General features: G+C 43.5%; 2 protein-coding genes and 1 pseudogene across 2 annotated transcripts; 2 read left to right on the forward strand and 1 right to left on the reverse strand.

The window, feature by feature from the left end:
- Positions 1-5932: 5932 nt before the first annotated feature.
- On the reverse strand, positions 5933-9210 carry LOC119354638 (annotated as a pseudogene).
- Positions 9211-11348: 2138 nt separating this feature from the next.
- On the forward strand, positions 11349-14865 carry LOC119286133 (NADH dehydrogenase [ubiquinone] flavoprotein 2, mitochondrial-like). Its single transcript, XM_037565483.1, has 10 exons — positions 11349-11518; positions 11614-11682; positions 11776-11841; positions 11964-12080; positions 12894-12971; positions 13051-13156; positions 13277-13323; positions 13488-13565; positions 14180-14245; positions 14355-14865. The coding sequence occupies exons 1-10, from the start codon at positions 11420-11422 to the stop codon at positions 14460-14462; spliced, it is 834 nt and encodes a 277-aa protein (XP_037421380.1). The 5' UTR covers positions 11349-11419; the 3' UTR covers positions 14463-14865.
- Positions 14866-15669: 804 nt separating this feature from the next.
- On the forward strand, positions 15670-25447 carry LOC119286140 (pseudouridylate synthase 7 homolog). The gene is made up of 20 exons (XM_037565495.1): positions 15670-15884; positions 15970-16170; positions 16255-16529; positions 16784-16856; positions 16948-17004; positions 17391-17470; positions 17554-17616; positions 21608-21695; positions 21786-21888; positions 21977-22080; positions 22186-22259; positions 22696-22760; positions 22924-23084; positions 23166-23233; positions 23335-23395; positions 23789-23826; positions 24050-24118; positions 24321-24645; positions 25009-25112; positions 25199-25447. The coding sequence occupies exons 1-19, from the start codon at positions 15714-15716 to the stop codon at positions 25036-25038; spliced, it is 2106 nt and encodes a 701-aa protein (XP_037421392.1). The 5' UTR covers positions 15670-15713; the 3' UTR covers positions 25039-25112; positions 25199-25447.
- Positions 25448-25703: the final 256 nt, after the last annotated feature.

Raw genomic sequence — 25703 nt, forward strand, 5'->3', positions numbered from 1 at the left:
TACTCCGAGAGGGAGTAGGACTCCTCCTAGCGCGCCTCTCCTAGGCCGGCCGCACCCCCCCCCTTGAGCCTTTATATACGGAGACAGGGGCACCCCAGAACAACACAAGTTGATCCACGTGATCATATTCTTAGCCGTGTGCGGTGCCCCCTTCCACCATATTCCTCGATAATATTGTAGCGGTGCTTAGGCGAAGCCCTGTTGCAGTAGTACATCAAGATCGTCACCACGCCGTCGTAATGATGGAACTCTTCCCCGACACTTTGCTGGATCGGAGTCCGGGGATCGTCATCGAGCTGAACGTGTGCTAGAACTCGGAGGTGCCGTAGGTTCGGTGCTTGATCGGTCGGGCCGTGGAGACGTACGCCTACATCAACCAAACGCTTCCGTTGTCGATCTACAAGGGTATGTAGATCATACTCTCCCCTCTCATTGCTATGCATCACCATAATCTTGCGTGAGCGTAGGAAATTTTTTGAAATTACTACGAAACCCAACACAAAGTACTACGCGCATGCTCCTATGGGGATAGATTGGTAGAAAAAAGACCATCGCTCGTCCCCGACCGACACTCATAAGGAAGGCAATCAATAAATAAATCATGCTCCGACTTCATCACATAACGATTCACCATACGTGCATGCTACAGGAATCACAAACTTCAACACAAGTATTTCTCAAATTCACAACTACTCAACTGGAATGACTCTAATATCACCATCTCCATATCTCAAAACAATCATCAAGTATCAAACTTCTCTTAGTATTCAATGAACTTATATGAAAGTTCTTATTATGCCTAAAAGCAAATTGCCATGTTGTTCTAAAGGACTCTCAAAATAATATAAGTGAAGCATGAGAGATCAATTATTTCTATAAAATAGAACCACCGCCGTGCTCTAAAAGATATAAGTGAAGCACTAGAGCAAAAACTATATAGCTCAAAAGATATAATTGAAGCACATAGAGTATTCTAATAAATTCTAATTCATGTGTGTCTCTCTCAAAAGGTGTGTATAACAAGGATGATTGTGGTAAACTAAAAATCAAAGACTCAAATCATACAAGACACTCCAAGCAAAACACATATCATGTGGCGAATAAAAATATAGTTCCAAGTAAAGTTACCGATGAACGAAGACAAAAGAGGGGATGCCTTTCGGGGCATCCCAAAGCTTAGGATTTTTGGTGTCCTTGTATTTTACCTTAGGGTACCATGGGTATCCCCAAGCTTAGGCCCTTGCCACACCTTGTTCCATAATCCATCAAATCTTTACCCAAAACTTGAAAACTTCACAGCACAAAACTTAACAAGAGAATCTCGTGAGCTCCATTAGCGAAAGAAAACAAAGCACCACTTCAAGGTACTGTAACGAACTCATTATTTATTTATATTGGTGTTAAACCTACTGTATTCCAACTTATCTATGGTTTATAAACTCTTTTACTAGCCATAGATTCATTAAAATAAGCAAACAACACACGAAAAACAGAATCTGTCAAAAACAAAACAGTTTGTAGAGAGAGGAGAATCGAGGAGAACTTTGTTTGAGATCCAAAGAGAGAGAAGAAGCCATCTAGCTACTAGCTATGGACCCGAAGGTCTGAAATAAACTACTCACACATCATCGGAGGGGCCATGGAGTTGATGTAGAGGCCCTCCATGATCAATGCCCCCTCTGGCGGAGCTCCAGAAAAGGCCCCAAGATGGGGATCTCTTGGGTACAGAAGGTTGCGGCGGTGGCAATAGGGTTTCGTGGTGCTCTTGGATGTTTGTAGGGTATATGGATATATATAGGAGGAAGAAGTAGGTCGGTGGAGCAACGAGGGGCCCACGAGGGTGGAGGGCGCGCCCAGGGGGTGGCGCGCCCCCCTGCCTCGTGGCCGCCTCGTTGATTGTTGACGTCCACTCCAAGTTCTCTGGATCACATTTGTTCCAAAAATCACGTTTCCGAAGATTTCATTCCGTTTGGACTCCGTTTGATATTCCTTTTCTACGAAACACTGAAATAAGTAAAAAACAACAATTTGGGTTGGGCCTCCGGTTAATAGGTTAGTCCCAAAAATAATATAAAAGTGTAAAATAAAGCCCATTAACATCCAAAACAGATAATATAATAGCATGAAATAATCAAAAATTATAGATACGTTGGAGACGTATCAAACACCTACAAAGCACTTCTAGTTTCATACTTGTTCTAGGTAAAGCGAACGTTAAGCGTGCGTAGAGTTGTATCGGTGGTCGATAGAACTTGAGGGAATATTTGTTCTACCTTTAGCTTCTCGTTGGGTTCGACACTCTTATTTATCGAAAGAGGCTACAATTGATCCCCTATACTTGTGGGTTATCAAGACCTTTTTCGGACGCCGTTGCCGGGGAGTTATAGCGTGGGATGAATATTCTCGTGTGTGCTTCACTACTAGGGAAAACCCTAGCAGTAGCACGGGTATTTTGCCTATCAGTAGCGCGGGAGGACGCGCTACTGATAAGGCGCTACAACTATTCCTTAGTAGTAGCATGTGCTACGTGCGCTGCTGCTAAGACATATAGCAGCAGCGTTTCTTCACTCCAGCGCTACTGCTAATACAGCTAGTTTTAGCGTGTTTAATCTCCATCGCTACTAGTATTTTTTTTCTCATTTTTTTCATTTTTAGTGTATTTATACGCCGTTATATAAATTTTGGTACAATACCAATTATGAGGTTGTTATATCAATATGTCCATAACAGTGTGTCAAATGAAGGTGGGTTAGGTTTAAGTGGAGGGAACATCTGGTGCATGTCAAAAGTATACTACTAATCCAAACTTGATCTAGTTTGGACTAGTAGTACTTTTGATGTGCACCACATGTTGCCTCCACTTGAATCTAATCTGCCAACACAAGCTATTTAATCATCATCATAGTCATTACCACCAACAGTAGCTATTTAATCATCATAGTCATAGTGCATCACACATCATCATCTTCAAACTCATTCTAGCTAGCTAATCACCATCAACACTAGCCGCGGTAGCTATCTAATCACCACCAACACTAGCTAATAATAATCATCATAGTCATTACCACCCACACCAGCTATTTAATCATCAGAACTCATTTCTAGCTAGCTAATCACTCCTACTGCTCTCTCTCAACTAAAATAACATAAAACATGTATAGCACTCCTGCTTCATCAAGTTGGAGCATGCAGATGAACCTGTCTCCTAATCGTGGGCTGCGCTTCTGATTGCTTCCCCCTAGTACTTCTCTACGATCGTTCACAATTTTGCTTCATTCTTTCACTATTAAGCATTCCTCGCTATTAGAAATCCTGAATGCACTAAAGTGCATTATAGGAAATCTTGGCAGTAAGCTAACAATTCTCATGCAACCTTTAGTCTCGATCCAATGAGGCACAACATTCATCGAGAGTCCCTGTTGAAGAACATTGTACAGTAACATACTTAGCAATGAAGTTTAGCTTAAAAATAATGTATGCAAAAGATGCACTGAGGACAAATAGTAAAAATCTTACCATCTTTCCTAAATAGATGTGACCGTAGTTCAGTACGAACACTATTGGTCGCACATTTTGAGTACTAAGATTTTTAAGTCCAAAAAAATAATTTGTCTTGACAGTATGAAGATCCTCAAGCCATGAAATATAATGACTTATCTCCTCGCAGTTTAGTTCAGCCCCGGGACAGTAATAGGTCATGTCTACCAAGCGTTGGACAGGTTTGCTTGAACGGAAATAAGTTGTCAATAGAAATTAGTTGTCAACTATTTTTGAATAAACAATATCGAAGACATAAATATGGTTGAGAAACTCACATAATGGTATAACTGGAGGCGTCTGCACATCGACCCAGATGTCGATATTACCTTTAATATCATCTTCCGGACGAATATCAAAGGTGATAACCATATTAGGCTCAAATGCATAAGTCTTGCATAGTGCTTGCCAAGTTTTGCATTCAAAATAGGTGTAGGTGTCTGCGTTGTATAATTTTGCGTGGAAAGTATAACCATGCTCGGTCTTCAAGTAAACTCTCTTTACCTCCATAGTATTTTTTTTATAGAACTGAAACCTATCATATCCAAGACAAAAACTCTTGCATGGCAGGGGATACGCTAGTAGAATAGTAAAAATTTAAATTATAAGTTGAAGCAAATGAAGCAGATGTCATGCTTAATTACGAAAAAAGACTTGTAGTTGTGGCTTACTGTATCCACTTCGAAGTTCTCGTCCAGCTTGATTCTGAAGCGCCTATCATCATCTAGGAAGATTCTGTCGTACAGGCCGTGCTCGTCTTCGTAGTATTCGCAAATACTGAAATCCATTTCGTCATCTGACATTTCCTATGTTCATAGTTGAAACATTAATTGAAAATCGATCGAAGGCAACTATCAGGATACTCCCTGAGGAGCGAGCATCGCTGGTGTTGTTGTTGAAACCGCTGCCGCCGCTGGTGTTGTCCCCTCCCCCACCAGAGCGAGCGCCATCTCCCTGAGGAGCGTCGCGTCCGCGCCCACCGCCACGTTTCCCTGGAGGGCGGCCATGGGAGGCAGAGTTGACGGAGGATTGCCGAAGGTCGCCGCCATGGAGGAGGGTGAGGCGGGCATCAAAACTGAGCAGCTGGTTGTAGAGCTCCTAGACGATGATGGGCTCCACCCTGGCGGCGAGCGGAGAGACCAGCGGGTTGTACTCCATGTCCAGGCCGGCGAGAATTTTGGAGACGATCTCCGGATCAGAGAGCGCCACAGCAGTGCTTGTGACTTCATCGGTGAGGCTTTTGATCTTACCAAGGTAGTCAGCCATGGACATATTACCTTTCTTGAGGTTGGTGAGCTTGATGCGAGTGTTGATTGCTTGGGCTTGGCTCTGAGCAGCGAACATGGCGTGGATGGTGTGCCACACCTCGACCGACGTCTGGAGCGTGGCGATCTGGGCAAGAATCTCATGGGAAAAGGAACCCATCAAGTATCCTTGAAGTTGTTGCTGCTGTGCATACCAGAGGGATCTCGCAAAGTTGACAACTTGTTCTTCTTTGCCGTCCTTGGTGATGGTGAGAGTGGCCGGCGGTGGCGGGCTCTTCTCGTCTAGGTGGTGCTCCATCTATCCGCCGGTGGTCGTTACTCCTGGCGGGATCTAGACTGGCCCCACAGATCAATACTAGTCTTTTCTGCGCATTTTGTCCTCACTCGTGCGCACCCGGGAGCAACTTCCCGGTCGGTCACCCATCCTGAAACTACTCCAAGCTGAGCACGCTTAACTTTGGAGTTCTGTCTGAATGGGCTCCTGAAAAAGAAGAAATTCCTTATTGATATGAGTAGTCTATCATCCCTATTAAGCCAGGCTATCACATTGGCGTCATGGCAGCGGCGGTGGTGGACATGATCTCGGTCGCGGAGGTAGCTAGATGCAATCTCTTTCGATCTAATGAGGAAGATGCTCTGTTACCATGTAAAATGATATGGGAAGCATAGAACCCTTTGTCTCGGGCCGCATGTATATATTGGGCAAAAGCCTTGGCATACAAGTTACAGAGAAAGAGATCGAGAGATTGACCAGGAAGGTCGTTACAGAGAGATATGGGGAAGGAGATAGAGATGATGTACATAATTTAAACAAACTCCTAACCCTATACATCTCCTATACGTTTATTCTAACAGAATGAAGCAGGATACAATAATGTACTACAAACTGATCAGGTAAAGGAGGCAAGTAATGAGAAATAGATGTGTTGTTGCCAAAGCATGCAAGAAACACCAGGTCATACCGGGACAGCAGCAGAGTATCACCCCAAAATGTATGTGTTCCTTGTAAATGCTGACATTTATGTGCATAGAAAAAAATCCATTTACTTGTACTGTCTCAGTATAAGATAGATCTCAATTAATTAATAGGAACTGCTATATGGTTTTCTCAACTCAACTAGCACAATTTTTCATAGTTTCAAGTTATATGCCTTTGAAAGCTTCATCAACTTCAGTGATAATCCACTGAGCATTCTAGTCCTCAGAGCCAGATCATCGAAATCTTATCGAAAGTGGAAAGTAACACTATCAATAATAATTATCCTCACCTGTAAAGCATAAAGAAAAATAATGGTTATTTGGTAACACTCAACCAATTTTGGTAGATCCTACTAAGAACGGAAGGGTGGAAAACCATTTCTGTAAACATAGAAGTGCCGGAAAACTCATCTTGGGGGAAAATAGAGGTGAGGGATAAAACATTGGACATAATTCAGGTGATTAAACTTTAAGACTCAGTTGTTCAAGAATACTCCCTCCATTCCAAAATATTGTGCGCCCGCGCTTCCCGAGGTCCAACTTTGACCATAAATTTAACCAACGAGACCAACTGTGGCGGGAGAAAAAAATATATAATTGAAAACTTTTTTCGAATACGAATTCACTGATATAATGTTTGCTCCCGCCACAATCGTTCTTGATAGTTAAATTTACGGTCAAAGTTGAAGCACGGGGATAGAGGAAGCACTACATTGTAGAATGGAGGGAGTATTACATCTTTATGGTCTCCGAGGAATTTCTTCAGATAGTTCCTCACCACAATGTATTCAGTGTAGCTGCATCTATACCTCTATAAAAAGACCCAAAAGGGCAGATCCAAACCATCCCGACCATCAAATCATGTTATCTAGCGGTTCAAATCGCTTCAATGGTGAGCACCAAACACGTTTAATGCTCTAATTACCCACCACTGCCATTGGTTATAAACACGTTTTGACTCAACGATATCTCATGAAATCTGACATGTAATTAACATCCTACCATTTCCCGCGAAAAAGTAATTGATGTCTTACCAAATACCAACATGCAACAGATATATCTTACCTAATATAACGTGCAACTAATATCCTACCTAATATAAACGTGCATTACATGTACATTATTACTAGTATTCAGAAGTAGTAGATGCCTGCTAGGAAAGGCTCAGGCTGCAGATTTTCTTGTCCAGATGAAGCCTTGTCATGGTGGCACGGAAAAATACTCCATTATGTCACTGATACACCCTTCAGCAGTTTGATAGACACGTTCAACCATGAAACTGCCCTCTGTGTCTGTTACAATGACAGTAAATATTGTTAACAGTTTCTCAACAGACACATGACACAATCACTCTCTGTCAAACAAGTATACCAATATAAAATGCTTTGTCGCCAAGGCCACCATAGCGCACGAGAATTTGGACGTTGATTGCTAGCTGAATCCTCCAAAAGTTGGCACTTAGCACGGTAATTTTCTTCTGAAATTGCAATGATTCGGTAGTAGGAGCAACATACCCCAGTTGAGTTTTACCCATTCCTGGAACACCACCTGAATAAATCTAGTAGCTGATTAGTCTAGTCACCACAGATACATCAATGGACATGGCATTTTACATAAATAACTCAACAGAAAAGAATTGAAAGCCCTTACTCAACAGATTAGTCTAGTCACCACAGATACATCAATGGAGTATGAGATGTTGATGCACAAGTGAGAACAAGAGTAGAACAAAGACTCACTAACTTTACACGATTACTCAGAACAGTAGAAAAATTTGACAACACTATTGCTAGAAGACAGGAGACCAAGAAACAAGATATAGAAACAGAGCTGAATGATAAACTGACTAAAAATTGCCCGGCCGATTATATGGTTATTAACCAAGAGTGCAATGCATTCCTAAAGCAAGAAAGGTGTTAACTATCTCAGTAACTTCCTTTCAATGAATCCCTCCACCAAGTATGTCGTTCAGGTCACCAGAGCCAGTAGTGATGTGTTTCCGTGATTGCTCCTCGGGCAACACGTCCCACGCCTTTTGGGCTGCTGTCACATACTAGTATTTGAGTGAGTGAGAAGCAGTGCTATTACAATCCGTTATCATATCAAGGATATATAAAACATGAAGAGAATTAAGAGCAACAGGTACAACGGTTCGCAAAGCTATCGAATCGCGTGACAAGTTACCAGCAGGACATATCACAGTTCACATATGGGTAGAAAATAAATTCACATGTTGTTAGCCAGTTAAGACAGATCAAGGTGAACTATATTGGCCTCGGATAAATCCACAAGAACATCTAAATGACTAAGACTAGAACATGAATGCAATTATATAAAATATATCATTATCATAGCTTCACAATTACCTTACTCGATTCCCAAAGGGATCTGCATGCAGGTGCGGGATCCCAGGCGCAGTCTGGCGCTGCATGCGTTCCAGAGGGACGGGTGGCCGACAGCCACCAGGTGCGGAGCCCACCGGCCAAATCGATGCGGGCGGGGACGACTCGTCCGATTCCACGCACTCGCCTGCTGGGCCCAGCGGAGCCCGCGATGGGGTGTGCACGCCCGACCACGTCTCTAGCGCCACCCTGAGCGGCGCTCTTGGGCGGAGAAGTCCGAGGTCGATCTCACCTACGGCACATACGGCCTTGGATCTGGCGCTGGATGCTGGGGCTGATGTGTCAGGATCTTCTGTGGCAGGATCACCAGCTACAGAACCTGCCTCCTTTGGATCTTCTGTGGTGAGGTCTACAACAACGCGAACAGCAGCACCCGTGCTTCCTCTTCGACATACAAGATCTCAGTCAGGCATTATAAAGGAAAAAAAAGTACACCGATGGTACGGTCAGGTATGATAAAATCAAGCGTGCATTTTTTACTAGCACCGGTGAGCCAACTCATTTACATGATGCACTTGCTCATAAAGATTGGAAGAAGGCTATGGATAATGAATATGATGCACTTGTTAAAAACAAAACTTGGCATTTAGTACCACCAAAAAAGGGTGATAATGTGATTGATTGTAAGTGGGTTTATAAAATCAAAAGAAAGGCTGATGGCAGTATAGACAGATACAAGGCTAGATTAGTTGCAAAGGGTTTTAAGCAAATGTTTGGTATTGACTATGAGGATACCTTTAGCCCTGTTATTAAAGCAGCTACTATTCGACTTGTTCTGTCTATCGCTGTTTCCAGAGGATGGAGTTTGCGACAGCTAGATGTTCAGAACGCGTTTCTTCATGGTGTTCTTGAGGAAGAAGTGTTCATGCGGCAGCCACCAGGATATGTAAATAAAAGCACACCACATTATGTTTGCAAGCTGGATAAAGCTTTGTATGGGTTAAAACAGGCCCCAAGAGCCTGGTACTCAAGATTGAATACACAGTTGCAGAAGCTTGGGTTCACACCATCAAAGGCAGATACCTCATTATTCTTCTACAGTAAGAACAATATTACCATGTTTGTTCTTGTTTATGTTGATGATATAATTGTTGCCAGCTCAAATCCAGATGCCACTACTTGTCTACTCAAGGATCTGAAACTAGAGTTTGCTCTTAAGGACTTGGGAGATCTTCATTACTTTCTTGGAATCGAGGTCAAGAAGGTAACAGATGGCATACTTCTTACTCAGGAAAAATATACCACGGATATTCTCAGAAGGGTAGGCATGGAAAAGTGTAAGTCTGTTAGTACACCCATCTCTACTTCAGAAAAACTTACTGTTGAAACTGAAGAAGCACTTGGTTCAGAGGATGCAACAAATTATAGAAATGTTGTAGGTGCATTACAGTATTTAACTCTTACACGTCCTGATATTTCCTACTCGGTGAACAAAGTATGTCAGTATTTACATGCTCCTACTACAGCTCATTGGACTGCAGTAAAACGGATCCTAAGGTATCTTAAATTTACAGAGGGACTTGGTCTTCAGACTGTCAAGTCTCCATCTCTTCTTGTATCTGCCTATTCTGATGCAGATTGGGCAGGGTGTGCTGATGATAGGAGGTCCACAGGTGGCTTTGCTGTGTTTCTGGGAACAAATCTTGTGTCATGGAGTGCAAGAAAACAGGCTACAGTCTCAAGGTCAAGTACTGAGGCAGAGTATAAGGCTTTAGCTAATGCTACAGCTGAAGTGATGTGGATTCAGACATCGCTTCATGAACTTGGAATTAAAGTTCCACAAGCTGCAAGATTGTGGTGTGACAACATTGGTGCAACCTATCTTTCAGCTAATCCTGTTTTCCATGCACGTACAAAGCATATTGAGGTTGATTTTCATTTTGTCAGAGAAAGAGTAGCACGCAAGTTGCTTGATATAAGGTTTATTCCAACAGGTGATCAACTTGCTGATGGCTTCACAAAACCTCTTACGATGAGAAGGTTAGATGACTTCAAATACAATCTCAACCTTGGTAAACTTTCATAGGGTTTAGATTGAGGGGGAGTGTTAGACAAGTTGTATAGGATAGGGACACTAGTTTAAACTTGTACTCTGTTCTATCCTTTCTTCTGTCCAAACTCTTCTGTAATCTTGATCGATCTGTCTACGATCGACTTCTTTCTTGTACGCCACGGCAAACCTTCTATATAATACAATGCGGCCCAGACAAAGGGTTCACGCTTCCACAAATCCTTACACAGGTCGCCAGAGCCAGCAGTGATGTGTTTCCGTGATTGCTCCTCGGGCAACACGTCCCATGCCTTTTGGGCTGCTGCCACATACTAGTATTTGAGTGAGTGAGAAGCAGTGCTATTACAATCCGTTATCATATTAAGGATATATAAAACATGAAGAGAATTAAGAGCAACAGGTACAACGGCTCGCAAAGCTATCGAATCACGTGACACGTTACCAGCAAGAGGTATCACAGTTCACACATGGGTAGAAAATAAATTCACATGTTGTTAGCCAGTTAAGACAGTTCAATTAGATGAACTATATCGGCCTCGCATAAATCCACAAGAACATTTAAATGACTAAGACTAGAACATGAATGCCAATTATATAAAATATCTCATTATCATAGCTTCACAATTACCTTACTCGATTCCCAAAGGGAAAGTCAACCGGGCAAGCATAACAAAACAGGGCGAGCGGAATCATAACACGTTTTACAAGCAAAAAAATAGCCAAGAAACGGCATCTTACAAGGAGTGCGTTTCTCTGAGAACGCCGCTAGGCTCCTCCGGTCCCTTGAACATATTAGACTTTTTTTTGTTGATAGCTTACCAAGATGACCACTTGGTTTGAACATATTAGACTTGGGGCAGCGGGCAGATAAATCAAGAAAGAGAGGTCACCTTCGGCAGCGGCGACCTGGCCATCGCGTCCAGCCGGGGTTGAGGAAGGAGAAGCTGCGAGGCGGGGGAGGGGCCAGGTGCGGCGGCCTGCACCGCGGCGCCTCCTCAACAGAAAGGGGCTGGCTGGTGGGTTCTATGGGCTAATAGGCCCAGCCCACTTAATTCCGTTCCTGTCCAATCGGAGCCCACTAAAGCAATGTCAGTGGGTGGGCTGGCTAGTCCCACTTTCACGTCGACGTGCCCTTGTTGTTGGCCGGTAAGGAGAGGTCGGTCTCTCACACACAAGCCAAGCGACCACCCGCCGATACCACCACCGCCGCTCCCTCGCTGGCCGCCATGCTGCCCCCGGCCGCCCGCCTCGCGGCCCGCCGCCTCCTCGGCCTCGCCTCCGCCTCCGCCTCACAGTCGGCCGCCCGACGCCTCTCCCCGTCTCCGGTTTGCGCGCCTCCTCCCCCTCCCCTCTCGAATCCATTCCCCTCCATTTCCCCCAAGCCGATCCCCTGATCCCGTTCGCCGAAATTTCCTTGCAGATCTCCTCCCCCGCGGCCGCGGCCGCCACGGGTTACTTCTCCCGGACCTTCTCTTCCGCGCTTAACTACGTGAGCGCTCTCGGATCCGCTTCTGCGGTTGTCTGATCTGTTTTGCCGCCGACGACGATTGAGCTAGATTTATATGTTGTGTTGTTTCTGTAGCACATCGATTCGCCGGACAACAACCCGAACATGCCGTGGGAGTTCACCAAGGCCAACATGGAGAAGGTACTGTTCTTCCCCCGGTCTGGGTCTGCGATGCGTGTGTAGCGGGGGACTGTTGGGGTCAATTGGCTGGATTTGAAATAACTGTGACATACCTTGTTAAATTTTCCGTTGTAATGTTGCAGGTTAACGAAATCCTATCTCATTACCCAAGCAACTACAAGCAATCTGGTATTATTCCAATGCTTGATCTTGCACAGCAGCAGCATGGTGGATGGGTCCCGGTTGCAGCAATGGACGCTGTAAGTTCAAATTCGCGCAAAATTGTGACCTTCCAACGTCAGCATGTTATGTTGTATTCCGTTTCCATATAAAGGGTGAAATTGTTATGAGTTAATGTACCTTCTTTAGTTAAAAACATGTGTCTTGTACTTGTAGAAACTATGCAAAACCTTATTGCCCCTTGTTTATCGTTGTATATGCTGTTCTTTTCTGCATACTCTTCTGTCCATACACTATGTCTGGAACACTAAATTATATTCTGTATAGGTGAACAGAAAGATATCATGTGTATATTGAGTAGTCGGTTTAGCTTATGACTTGCACAGGTTTGTTGGTCTTTAATTTTGACACCCTAGAATCAAGTTACATCTTGTAGAACAAAACATTTGGAAGTGGCAGTTACAACCATTGGGTAACTACAAATTTATCCTGGATTTGATAATCAAGAAAAATAGCTTTATTAGGAGACATGGGGTCCCTATTTTTAATTAAGAAAGAACATGTTTGTTTGTCGACATACTAGTTGAAACCTCTTATGATCATGTTTTTTTTTCTTTTCTGATGAAGCTGATTTGATGGAAGTCTAATATATTCATCTGGCAGGTCATATTATTGATAGAGCATATTAACATATAATGCATTCAAAGCTGCAGCATATCCTTTCTCACCATGACCATTATGTTCACAATTTTGCTTCAAGTATCAGTCTTTGTTACACACTGATCTAATATATTTTATGCTTTCTTAAAATTTCTGTTGTTTTCCCCCCTATCTTGGAAAAGTGAACACTTGACATTTTCAGCGTTCCTGACAATAATTTGTCTTCTTTTCAGATTGCTAAAATAGTTGGAGTTGCACCGATCAGGGTCTATGAAGTTGCAACATTTTACTCAATGTTCAATCGGACCAAGGTACCTTGATGCACGACTGCCTACTCTGTACTCATTACTACCATCTTTTTTTACCATGAAGTCGTTTCATGCTATGTAGGTGGGAAAATACCACCTTTTGGTGTGTGGAACTACACCTTGTATGATTCGTGGTTCGCGTGATATCGAAGATGCCCTGTTAAAACACCTTGGAGTTAAACGGAACGGTTTGTATATTGCGTAATTATTCTGATATCTGTAAAATTGTTACCACAAACTTTGTCCTCTGAGCAAGAGCTTCTTATTCTGTTTCTGTGATGTAATTAACATTTTTTTTTCATTTGCAGAGGTGACAAGCGATGGTTTATTTTCTGTTGGGGAAATGGAATGCATGGTAACACCGTGATCTTTAAATATTTGTTTTTACTTGAGTTTATGCTTTCCAATATATAACTGTAGGAATGGTCTGTAGTATGTTTGTAACGAATAGTTTTAAATGTTTGGTTATGATATATCCTTAAAACCACTTTTATTCACCTTCTGCTCGTTTGTTCACAGGGTTGCTGTGTGAACGCTCCCATGATTGCTGTGGCTGACTATACCAAAGGTTCAGATGGTTACACATACAATTATTATGTAAGTTTATTTTGCTCTTGATAATCATACAATTCAACGTTTCACTATTCTGTTATCCTAAATTGTATCCTCTAGTACTTGCACTTGCTGGTATTAGTCAGTATCAATGACTTTATGCTGGCATAATGCGGGGTGAACTGTGCCAGAAACAGCATGGCACATCTTATAGGACAATTGGTTCAACGTGATCACTGATCAGAAACAAAAATTGGGTAATGGAAGAACGTAATCACTGTATAGGAGTATATTGTTAGGAAAGGGGTGATGTGATTACAAGTGGTGCATGTTTGAACAGTAGTTTTACTTCTAAATTCATGTATATGCATAGATCAGAACTTGTCTACTCGATACACTCAACTTCTATGTCATTGCTTGTTGGCTCTGTACTGTACCTTCTTCTTTGGGGACATTAGAGAGGTAGAAAGTTGCCGTAGTTATCTTTTAAACTAAATTTCTGTTCAATAGAATTACTGCATCACTAGAGACGTAAAGTTGCTAGCCTACCAGGATGGTTTATTAAAACTCGCATGCCTTTTGCTAATGGAAGAGGCTTTGAAGTAAACTTTTCTGTCTGATGTAACTTGAGCTTCTTTTTTTCTACTTGCCCTTCACAGGAAGACCTCACTCCCAAGCGAGTCGTTGAGCTTGTTGAAATGCTGAGAAGAGGGGAAACGCCCCCTGTAAGCTTTAGCCCAACTTAACAAGATTCTCTTACTATGTCTGGCCACATGTTTTATCTGGTCTAATTCCAATATACACCTGTTCTGACGATTTGATAAACATTTGCAGCGTGGCACCCAGAACCCAGAGCGGAAAAACTGTGGTCCTGCTGGAGGGATGACCACCTTGCTAGGCGAGCCAAAGCCTCCCCCATGCAGGGACCTAGATGCCTGCTAGGTTTGCTTTGAGTTGCAAGCACACAAATAAGTAGGCCCGGTTGCACTGTATGTTGCGGAAACCGCGAAAGCGATTTGATCTCCCGTTGTTCTCAAAGCTTTCTTGTGGCCAACAATGGACATGCGATTTGATTGATCTTGTTGTTGTCGAAGCTTTCTTTTGTCTGACAATTGGATGCGTCTACCTGTCACACACCATCTCTTCTTTTTTCCTTATCATCAGCTAGACTGCCCACTGATAAAGATAGTGCTCTTCTGAAGCTGCAGCTTTGTATCCGGCATAAGAATCTGGGGCACTGGATCAATTGCTGTTATGCTACTCCTGCAGTGTTATATTCCTGTTGTTCATGCATTAATGTTTGAATGAACACGGACCTGGTACATTGCTGATTTTCGGGGAGAAACTTTTTGATATACTAATTTTCTTATTCTGTCATCGTATTACGTTTTCTCTTCGATATAAGAGTGTTATAAACATCGATTTATGTGGTGTGTACTGCACAATGCGCCCGGTGTCGCAAAGTCCCTGCTCTTTCCCATCTCTTCCCAGCACCTAGTGGACATTGTTTGACTGTTCTGACCTAACATTTTGCACCACTTCCTCTTTACAGCATGTAAGCATGCAGATTTAGAACCTTGAGGGTACCCTCCAACCCTCTTTTGTTCAACTAAATGAAATAAAATATTAGAATTCACTTCATCTTTGAAACTTAGTTCATCTGATTGAACTAAGTAGGTACCCTGAAGGTTTCAAATTTGCATCCCCAACCGCGTCCTTGTGTGCTCGCAACAGGTGATGATCCTTATTAACACTTCGCCTCAGATGAGCCCTTGAGCCTTCTTCTGTTGAAAGTGCTTGTCGGACCTCTAACCGGGTTCCCATGATAGCATCAAATGATTAATGGACAAATAGTTACATTGAATGATGATCAGATTTCAATCCCTCAGAGCGATAAACCGGCATTTGTGGCCACCCAAAAAACTAAAAAAGGGACAATATTGTTTTGCATCTTCCCCAATGGTAATATCGACATCAACAGGGAGTTGGGGAGGAGAGTGGGGAAGGCAGTTTTGTTTGGTTGCCATTCAATTGATCTAGGCCATCCACGATGATCCAACGGCAGAGAAGGTCTCCAGTGGCCGATGCGGCCCCACCTATCAGAGGTACAGCCAGCGGCTTTCCCCCCGGCTAAACCCTCTCCGCCATTTCCCTCCCAAAACCCTAGCCCCCAAATCAGCCCACCCCGCTCCCATGGCGCGCTCGAGCTCCGTCACCGAGGCCGAGGTCGGCATCGCCTGCTTCACCTCCGCCCTCCCGGGCTTCCGCGGCGTCCTCAAGCACCGCTACTCCGACTTCATCGTCCACGAGGTCGCCCGCGACGGCTCCGTCGTCCGCCTCACCTCCCTCGATCTCCCCGACCAGGTAGGTACTCGCGCCCCCCCCGCGACGTCTGCTCGGTGATTCCGCGCGCCCGGTCCCGGTTTCACCCACGGCTCGTGCATTGCAGTGCGTGGATGCCAAGGAGGAGGAGAAGGCGGCGCCGGCGGCCGACGCCGACCACTCCAAGGCTCTCGAGTCGTTCAGCGGGCTCTGCGGCGAGGCCGACTGCCACGCGCTGAGGGGGCTTCTGGAGAAGGTCGCGGCCGGCGGCGAGGGCGAATTCTTGCCGGTCATGCTCTCGCCCGATGCCGACAAGGCTCATCGATCGGTGGGTTTGGTTCGGCGGTGCTGCTTGTCTTGTGTGGCTGAATTTGGGGGAACTGTCTGATTTGGAGCGTTTATTTGCTTGCAGGAGGTGCACAACTTTTTCAAAAGAAACTTCAAGTTCTTGGTCACAGACACAGTGGAACACAGCGACGGGGTTCAGAAATACATCAGGGTACGCGTGGGGTCTGAAGCTGGAGGAGGGCGGGGCCGTGGCGGTGGAGGGAGGGGCGGTGGTGGGAGGGGTGGTGCTGGCAGAGGAAGGAAGAGGAAGAACATGAATGGTTCTGATTGGGGAGACGACAGGCCATTTGACAGTAGAGGGTCGTCTAGTTGGCCAGCTCATGCTGGGAAGTTCCTGAGGTGATGAAATTCTGTTTGAATTGATCATCTGTTGTCCTACCCAAATTGTTATTAGTGTTTGCGCTATAACACATTCATTCCTCGTGTTTGGCATAGTTGACAGGCTTGTTTGAATTTGGTAACATGAGTAATGTAGCTATAACAACTCCTCTATATTTGTGTAGTAAGGAATATAAATGTAATGTTTGCGTCGTGTCTAGTTTTGCTGCTAACTAGTTCTGTAACTGGAGCTACCATTCTGTGACACTGATCAGGTTTCACCTTTGCAAAGAAAACAAGGACACCCAAGATGCATTGGGAGTAATAGGAAAAATGTTAGGACTCCAGGTACATCTTGGTTGCTATTTATCTCATTGATGGCATCATTCAGTAACTGTTCTTTGCCAACCGAGTAATGACTTGATTATGCTTTTTGCAGTCACGCTCATTTGGGTTTTCTGGAACAAAGGATAAACGTGCTGTTACGACGCAACAGGTGTTTATTATTCCTATGTAAACCATCTCTCTGAATTTAATTCATGTAATGATGGATTTGCGTTTTGGGATAAAATAGCTAAACTTTCATACATGGGTGTGGACGAAAAATACTTTAGGTGATTTTATCTATAGCTATAAGTGAACTGTATCTGTATGTGTAATTATGTATGCTATTATGGTGTTACAACCAGTTAATAATTTCGTGTAAAATTTAATATGCATTCGTTCTAGATTTTATTATTAGTATCATTGATCAAACTAGGTTATGTAGTTTGTTTCATGATTTTCTGGCTATTTGGTAGATTTGGTTATAATTTCTGTTTCATGGTTATGACCCTTTGCATGTAATTGCCTTGGCTACTGATCTAATTCTTTTCCTATTAGGTTACCGTTTTCAAGGTGCCAGCAAATAAAATCGCTGCACTTAATAAGCGACTGTATGGCATCAAAGTTGGAAACTTCTGGTAGGTGATCAATTGATTTTTGTAGGATCACTGGAATATAGCTGTCCTAAGTGATACTTTAGCAACTAACGTATCCTCTCTAGTTATGTAAAGGAGGGACTTGGTCTTGGTCAACTCATGGGAAATCGGTTTACAATTACCCTGAGGTATCATATCTTCTCTTTTTTCCATATAATTTAGTATATAGAAGCGCTCCTGCTCCAATGCTCTTCTGAAAGTGTAACACAAAATTTAGTGCTATTGTAGGCCTGATTTGATTTGCATCTACCTATGTTTTTAAGGCGGTAAGGCGAGGCGAGGCGCTGGGGGGGCGCCTCACTGCCTAAGCGCTGAGGCATAAGGCGAGGCGACGCCTTAGAGACTTGTAAGCAACAGAATTAAGTAGAATTTGGTAGGCATTAAGCAACTAGGCATACAGCCATACACACCTTGCAACTGATTGTTGTAGAGCCCCCATCCTCTTTGCACTTGCTTTTCTCCCCAACAGAATTCTGCATCAACATGAAGTCATGAACAAATATGTTAGAATAATGTATCACTTACCAGTGCACATTCCACAAAAAATAGAAATAAAAGTGAGGCAGCGAACAAAAGTGGAAAGAAAGATAGCAAGTATGAGTGCAACTGCGATCTGCAATGCATGGCATATTACATAACCATTAACCAATTCAAATGACACAAGTCCAGTAGTCCACATAAGACAAACAGAATAATAGATAACTCCAGCATAGCAAAAGGGATAAAGGTGGCCAGCTTAGCTCTCTCATGTCTCTCCACTCTCAAAGTCTCAATCAAAAGTCATCATCATCAAACTCATTGGCATTGGTGTTGTCTTCACCATCTTGGTCAACATTAGTTGGCTCTTGATCGTCATTGCTCACATCATCATCATCCTCAACGTAGTCTGAATCCTCCCCCTCCGCATTGGGCATACTGTTGCTCTTGCTTGTTGTTGCTGTACTGCAGAGGAGGAGGAGCTGCTGGACAGGAGGATGAGGAGGAGCTGCTGGACAGGAGGAAGAGGAGGAGGAGCTGCTGGACAGGAGGAAGAGGAGGAGCTGCTGGAGAGGAGGAACCGTTGGAGAGGAGGGGGAGGAGCTGCTGGAGAGGAGGAGGAACCAGATCTGCTGGAGAGGAGCCACTGAAGAGAAGGAGGGGGAGGAGTGTGTGGATTGGGGGCTGTTTCTCTCTCTCTCTTTCTCCCCTCTTACCTGTTGGCGCCAACATGATTCCAGTTTCCCGCCAAAACTCTGTTTCCCGCCTAAAACAGCTCCCCTGCCTGCCTGGCAAGCTAAGGCGTCCAAAATGGACTAAGGCAACGCCTCGGACGCCTAGGCAGACGCCTCGGACGCCTTATAGCTTAAGGCGGACGCCTTAGACACCCACCTAAGGCGAGGTGGACGCCTTGCCCTCGCAGGGCGCCCTGACGCCTAAGCGTCGCCTAGGCGACGTCTTAGGGACGCCTTGAAAACAGAGGCATCTACACAGTAGACAGTACACACTACCTCACCACTATCAGTTATTTTATAGTTTTGCCCTTTGTGGTGTAGTATTAGTATATTTTTTGAAAATAGTAGTATTAATATATTACTTAAGCCCACATGCATGGAACCTTGTATATTTTGCTTTAACAACAACAACAACAACAAAGCCTTTAGTCCCAAGCAAGTTGGGGTAGGCTAGAGGTGAAACCCATAAGATCTCGCAACCAACTCATGGCTCTGGCACATGGATAGCAAGCTTCCACGCACCCCTGTCCATAGCTAGCTCTTTGTCGATACTCCAATCCTTCAGGTCTCTCTTAACGGATTCCTCCCATGTCAAAATCGGTCGACCCCGCCCTCTCTTGACATTCTCCGCACGCTTTAGCCGTCCGCTATGCACTGGAGCTTCTGGAGGCCTGCGCTGAATATGCCCAAACCATCTCAAACGATGTTGGACAAGCTTCTCCTCAATTGGTGCTACCCCAACTCTATCTCGTATATCATCATTCCGGACTCGATCCTTCCTCGTGTGGCCACACATCCATCTCAACATACGCATCTCCGCCACACCTAACTGTTGAACATGTCGCCTTTTAGTCGGCCAACACTCCGCGCCATACAACATTGCGGGTCGAACCGCCGTCCTGTAGAACTTGCCTTTTAGCTTTTGTGGCACTCTCTTGTCACAGAGAATGCCAGAAGCTTGGCGCCACTTCATCCATCCGGCTTTGATTCGATGGTTCACATCTTCATCAATACCCCCATCCTCCTGCAACATTGACCCCAAATACCGAAAGGTGTCCTTCCGAGGTACCACCTGGCCATCAAGGCTAACCTCCTCCTCACAGCTAGTAGTAGTGAAACCGCACATCATGTACTCGGTTTTAGTTCTACTAAGCCTAAACCCTTTCGATTCCAAGGTTTGTCTCCATAACTCTAACTTCCTATTTACCCTCGTCCGACTATCGTCAACTAGCACCACATCATCCGCAAAGAGCATACACCATGGGATATCTCCTTGTATACCCCTTGTGACCTCATCCATCACCAATGCAAAAAGATAAGGGCTCAAAGCTGACCCCTGATGCAGTCCTATCTTAATCGGGAAGTCATCGGTGTCGACATCACTTGTTCGAACACTTGTCACAACATTATTGTACATGTCCTTGATGAGGGTAATGTACTTTGCTGGGACTTTGTGTTTCTCCAAGGCCCACCACATGACATTCCGCGGTATCTTATCATAGGCCTTCTCCAAGTCAATGAACACCATATGCAAGTCCTTCTTATGCTCCCTATATCTCTCCATAAGTTGTCGTACCAAGAAAATGGCTTCCATGGTCGACCTCCCAGGCATGAAACCAAACTGATTTTTGGTCACGCTTGTCATTCTTATTAAGCGGTGCTCAATGACTCTCTCCCATAGCTTCATTGTATGGCTCATCAGCTTAATTCCACGGTAATTAGTACAACTCTGAACATCCCCCTTGTTCTTGAAGATTGGTACTAATATACTCCGTCTCCATTCTTCTGGCATCTTGTTTGCCTGAAAAATGAGGTTGAAAAGCTTGGTTAGCCATACTATCGCTATGTCCCCGAGACCTTTCCACACCTCAATGAGGATACAATCAGGGCCCATCGCCTTGCCTCCTTTCATCCTTTTTAAGCCTCCTTCACCTCAGACTCCTGGATGCGCCGCACAAAACGCATGCTGGTCTCATCAAAGGAGTCATTCAGTTCAATGGTAGAACTCTCATTCTCCCCATTGAACAGCTTGTCGAAGTACTCCCGCCATCTATGCTTAATCTCTTCGTCCTTCACCAAGAGTTGGCCTGCTCCGTCCTTGATGCATTTGACTTGGCCAATATCCCTCGTCTTCCTCTCCCGGATCTTAGCCATCTTATAGATGTCCCTTTCACCTTCCTTCGTGCCTAACCGTTGGTAGAGGTCCTCATATGCCCGACCCCTTGCTTCACCAACAGCTCGCTTTGCGGCCTTCTTCGCCATCTTGTACTTCTCTATGTTGTCTGCACTCCTATCCAGGTATAGGCGTCTGAAGCAATCTTTCTTCTCTTTAAGCGCCTTCTGGACATCATCATTCCACCACCAGGTATCCTTATCTTCGCTTCTCCTTCCCCTGGACACTCCAAACTCCTTCGAGGCCACCTTACGAATGCAAGTCGCCATCTTCATCCACACATTGTCCGCATCCCCTCCTTCCTCCCAAGGGCCCTCCTTAAATACCCTCTCCTTGAACACCTGAGCTACCTCCCCCTTGAGCTTCCACCACTTCGTTCTAGCGACCTTGGCACGCTTATCCCGCTGGACACGAATCCGAAAGCGGAAGTCAGCAACCACCAGCTTATGCTGGGGTACAACACTCTCCCCAGGTATCACCTTACAGTCTAGGCACGCATGCCTATCTTCTCTTCTCGAGAGGATGAAATCAATCTGGCTAGAGTGTTGGCCACTACTAAAAGTCACCAGATGTGATTCTCTCTTTCTAAAGAGGGTGTTAGCTACAATCATGTTGTAGGCTAGAGCAAAGCTTAAGACATCTTCTCCTTCTTGATTCCTGATGCCATAGCCAAAGCCCCCATGCTTTAACAAACTGAGAAAATTGGGTAACTTATGTTTACCTGCATTTCTTTAGAGGTGTTGTTGCAGAATCGGAAGACATGATAAAGGCTGCTATGGATGGCTTAGGAAAGAACGGATTTATCAACTACTATGGTTTGCAGGTACAGGCCTAGGAACTTCTGCGTGTGCTCCAGAATTTATTTTGCTGTTATTTGTGAACCTTATTGAGTTCATCTATTTTGTATGGTTAGCGCTTTGGAAGTGGTTCAGTACCAACCCACCGTATTGGAGCTGCTTTGCTTAGAGGAGAATGGAAAAATGCTGTAAACTTGGTTCTTGATCCAAGGGAAGGAGATATCCTCAAATTATTTTGTTTGTATCTAATTAGGATTGCATGTTGTGCTGTGCCAACTTTTGTTCAACATAACTCGATACTCCGAACAGCGTGATGACATAAAGGAGGTGCGTGAACATTACAAGCAACATGGTGATATTGATATGGCTCTGAGGAACTTTCCTCGCCATCTTGTGGCTGAGAAGGCTATTGTAAGTGTAGTCCTTTATCATTTACATCAAAATATCCTTGTATTAGATGAATAAGTGCGCCTTTTGTGGAAATTAAACTAATATCCATCCATGCACTATTTTCAGCTTCAGTGTTTGAGGAAATGCCCTGAGAACTATCTACAAGCATTAAAGGGTATACCAAGACCGTTAAGAATGATGTATGCCATATATCTTTATCTTGTATGGATTGCTTTTTCTTGATATAACTAGTTACTTCAAATTAAACGACATTGGTGGTTTTCTTCTCCGAGAATATGATAATTGTAGAATGCAGAAAATTGTTTTATAGTAAGTATATACTCCCTCCGTCGCAAAATAAGTGACTCAACTTTGTACTAGTTTTAGTACTAAGTTGAGTCACGTATTTTGGGACGGAGGGAGTATATTTCTTTATAATCAGTCACTTTAGATGTAATCTGACATCAACAGTAGTACATCCACTTTACATGTTAGTCAACAGTATTGTGCTACTCTAGTTACATATCACTTGCTAAATCGAAATATTTCTGCTGTTCACTTTTCTGCGTTTTTTTGAATAATTCTACTTTGTTTCTGTCCTTTTACTTATTACTGATTACTGATTGGCTTCTGTAGGTATGTCCATTCTTACCAAAGTTACCTTTGGAATCATGCTGCCAGCATGAGAGTTGAAAAGTATGGTCAGTCTACTTCGTCCTTGTACAGTTACTCAGTTTCAATTGAATCATTGTACAATTTGATGTTTTGGGCTAACCGTTACTATTTCATGAGGTGTGTTATCCCGTGAGGTTTTTATGGTGGACTTCACGCTCCCTTTTTATATTCTAACTGGTGATTTGACAGGCATTTCACAGGTCGTAGAAGGTGATCTAATCTATACCAAAGAAAGCCATCCTGGAGAAGCAACTTCTGTGGGTACTTCAGAAGTTGATGGCCTTACAAATTCTTCTGAAATTGATATTTGTCCTGAAGCAATTCCAGAAGAAAATATCCAGTCTGTGAAGGTTTGCTACAAACCTACATGCTCATACACAGAAAATGTTCCTTCTCATATGCCTACTCCTGCACCTTTGTTTCTCTTGTAGCTAGTTGATTCTGAAGATTTATCGAAAGGGATCTACTCGTTTGAAGATGTCGTCCTTCCTTTGCCTGGGTAAATGACCAATTCCCTTATTCATATATTCATTTTGTTCCTGTCATGATTCCACTTGTCAAGAAAACAAATAGATTCAGCTTGTTATTGTTATTACACAGTTCACAAGCATTGTTCCCTGGGAATGAAGTTGCTGAGATTTACCATGAAATGGCTAAAAAGGTAAATACTACTCCCTCCGTCCCAAAATAAGTGTCTCAGCTTTGTACTAACTCTAGTACAAAGTTATACTAAAGTTGAGACACTTATTTTGGGACGGAAGGAGTATATTGCAGTGTGTATTCGGAGATTCTGGTATGGTCAAAACTTGCGCACTGTTGAATTTCTGTTACAAGCATTCCCAGTTCCTATTTCATTGAATCAGATATTGCAATGCTGTGGCCTTTGGACTATGCTGACTAAAATGTGTTTGATTTATCCTTTTCCTTTGTGGATATTAGCTGTCATACTGTAATATCACTGGTTTTATTAGCAAATGTGTTATGAGTCACACAATTTCTTAGTGGCTTCTGCCATGACGAGAATCATAATGTTACTTTGGATTTCATGTCTCAGGATGGCATTAGCTTGACAGAGAATGCTCATGGTGTGAAGTAAGTTTCTTCATATTGCTCCCAGAATTCTTTCTAGCCTATGCATAGTCCTTGAATCAAGGGCAGCTGTAAATAGTGCAGCCTAATGCATTGAGCAATGACAATTTATTTTTTCTTCTGCGGTGTATTAATCATTTCATATACATTGCATCTACACATGCTTGTTTTACTGCTACATCATATCCTAATTTTTGCGCTGTATGATGCAAACACCATTTGTTAGGGAGTTCTCAATTACAAGCATGAAAGGAGGTTACCGTAGGGTGTTCCAGAAGCCTATTGATTTTGAGTGGTATGTGTATTTCCATCAATAGTTTACTGTGTTAATCCATCAAAGTCATTCTCTTAACTCTATCCATTGGGCTTGCTTGAAGTGTTAATCTGACCGCATGAGTTATTTTAGAGGAGTAACACTGCCGTGTATTAATTCTTATTCCTTTTTGTTGAATCTAGTATGACTGCACCATTTTGATAAAATGCTTTGATGACTGCAGGGAACTCATGACATACACGGATGACAGTGCATCTTTAGCAGAAACCGATTTGGATATTCTCTCCAAAAGCAAGCTTACAGAAGCAAAGGTAGCTAATGAGCCTGCTGCATCTAGTGAAAATTCCGCCTCCAATCCACCTGATTGCAAGATGGAAGAGCCATTGGAGACCTCCATGCCAACCAGTGAAACTAGCTTAGTAGAAAACAAGTCTATTGGCAGCTCAGATACATTGCCAAGCAAACTGGCCGTGAAATTAGCATTTACTTTACCTGCATCATCCTATGCTACAATGGCAATCAGGGAGTTGCTGAAGGATTCAACCTCGGTATGTTTATCCTCTGTCGATATATTATGCTTTTACGATTTAATTTTGAAGACTAGTGAGTCGACTGATGCCCATACTTATACAGTAAATTTTAGTTCATCAACTAAACTTGTGGTGCTTTCCACATGACCTGCTGTTGTTATAGTTGGGTTGAAGTTGTGTATAAGCATGGCTCTTGATGATTGCTGATAGATTCTTTGGTGTGTTTAGCCACTACGGCGTTTGGTTAATATAAAAATAAGGCATATACAACCGAGAAATTCATCAACTGAGAAACACTGCTGATAAAAGATTTCTATTTGTCGGTTATTTCTGGCACGACTTGTTACATTTGTTGCGTAACCTCCTTTGGGGTACCTGCAGGTTGCGTACCAGAAAACACTTGATTGCTAAGTTTCTCGCTGATGTCAGTTCTCAAGGGAAACTGATCTGTCATCTCACCAATTGAGGATGTGACATGGCTGAAGGTATGGTGCTTCGAAGACCCGATAACTCTGAATTAAATGGCACTGTTTATGGGCTCCTAATTCCTGCTTCTGTGTTTCTATTTTAGCTAGAGCTTCAGATGGATCCATGAATCAGCAAACTGACCACGCGGCTGAGGCTCCCGCTTGGTGCATGCAAGCAATATGACCGTTCAAAACTATGTACTGAGCGCAAAATTTATGGTCCCTATTCTGTACTAGAATGCGCCGTGCCGCAATAAAGCTTGTATAACCCTATTATGACCTCTGTAATGAAATCGAGATATAAAATCGTGCTGTGTTGGTTACCTCGACGAGGCTGAGGTTTTGCTGGATGATTCGATGATTCCCCATCATTTTGTTTTGCATTTTAAGCTTCCTGCTTATCTCGGTTATGTTTTTCGTTGTTTTATTTCGATTCTGCTGGACTTGGTCCGGCCACGGACGCCTGGACCTCTGAAACGTTCCATGGTCTGGTGTCGATAGGTGATCCACAGGAACTCCAGGCCCTGTTTGATACACGAGGAAAGGACATTCCATGTACACTTTCTGTATACAATTCTTATACTCCCTCTGATCCAAACTACTCCCTCT

This window comes from Triticum dicoccoides, chromosome 1A, assembly GCF_002162155.2.
Source record: "Triticum dicoccoides isolate Atlit2015 ecotype Zavitan chromosome 1A, WEW_v2.0, whole genome shotgun sequence".
In the NCBI taxonomy this organism is placed as follows: domain Eukaryota; kingdom Viridiplantae; phylum Streptophyta; class Magnoliopsida; order Poales; family Poaceae; genus Triticum; species Triticum dicoccoides.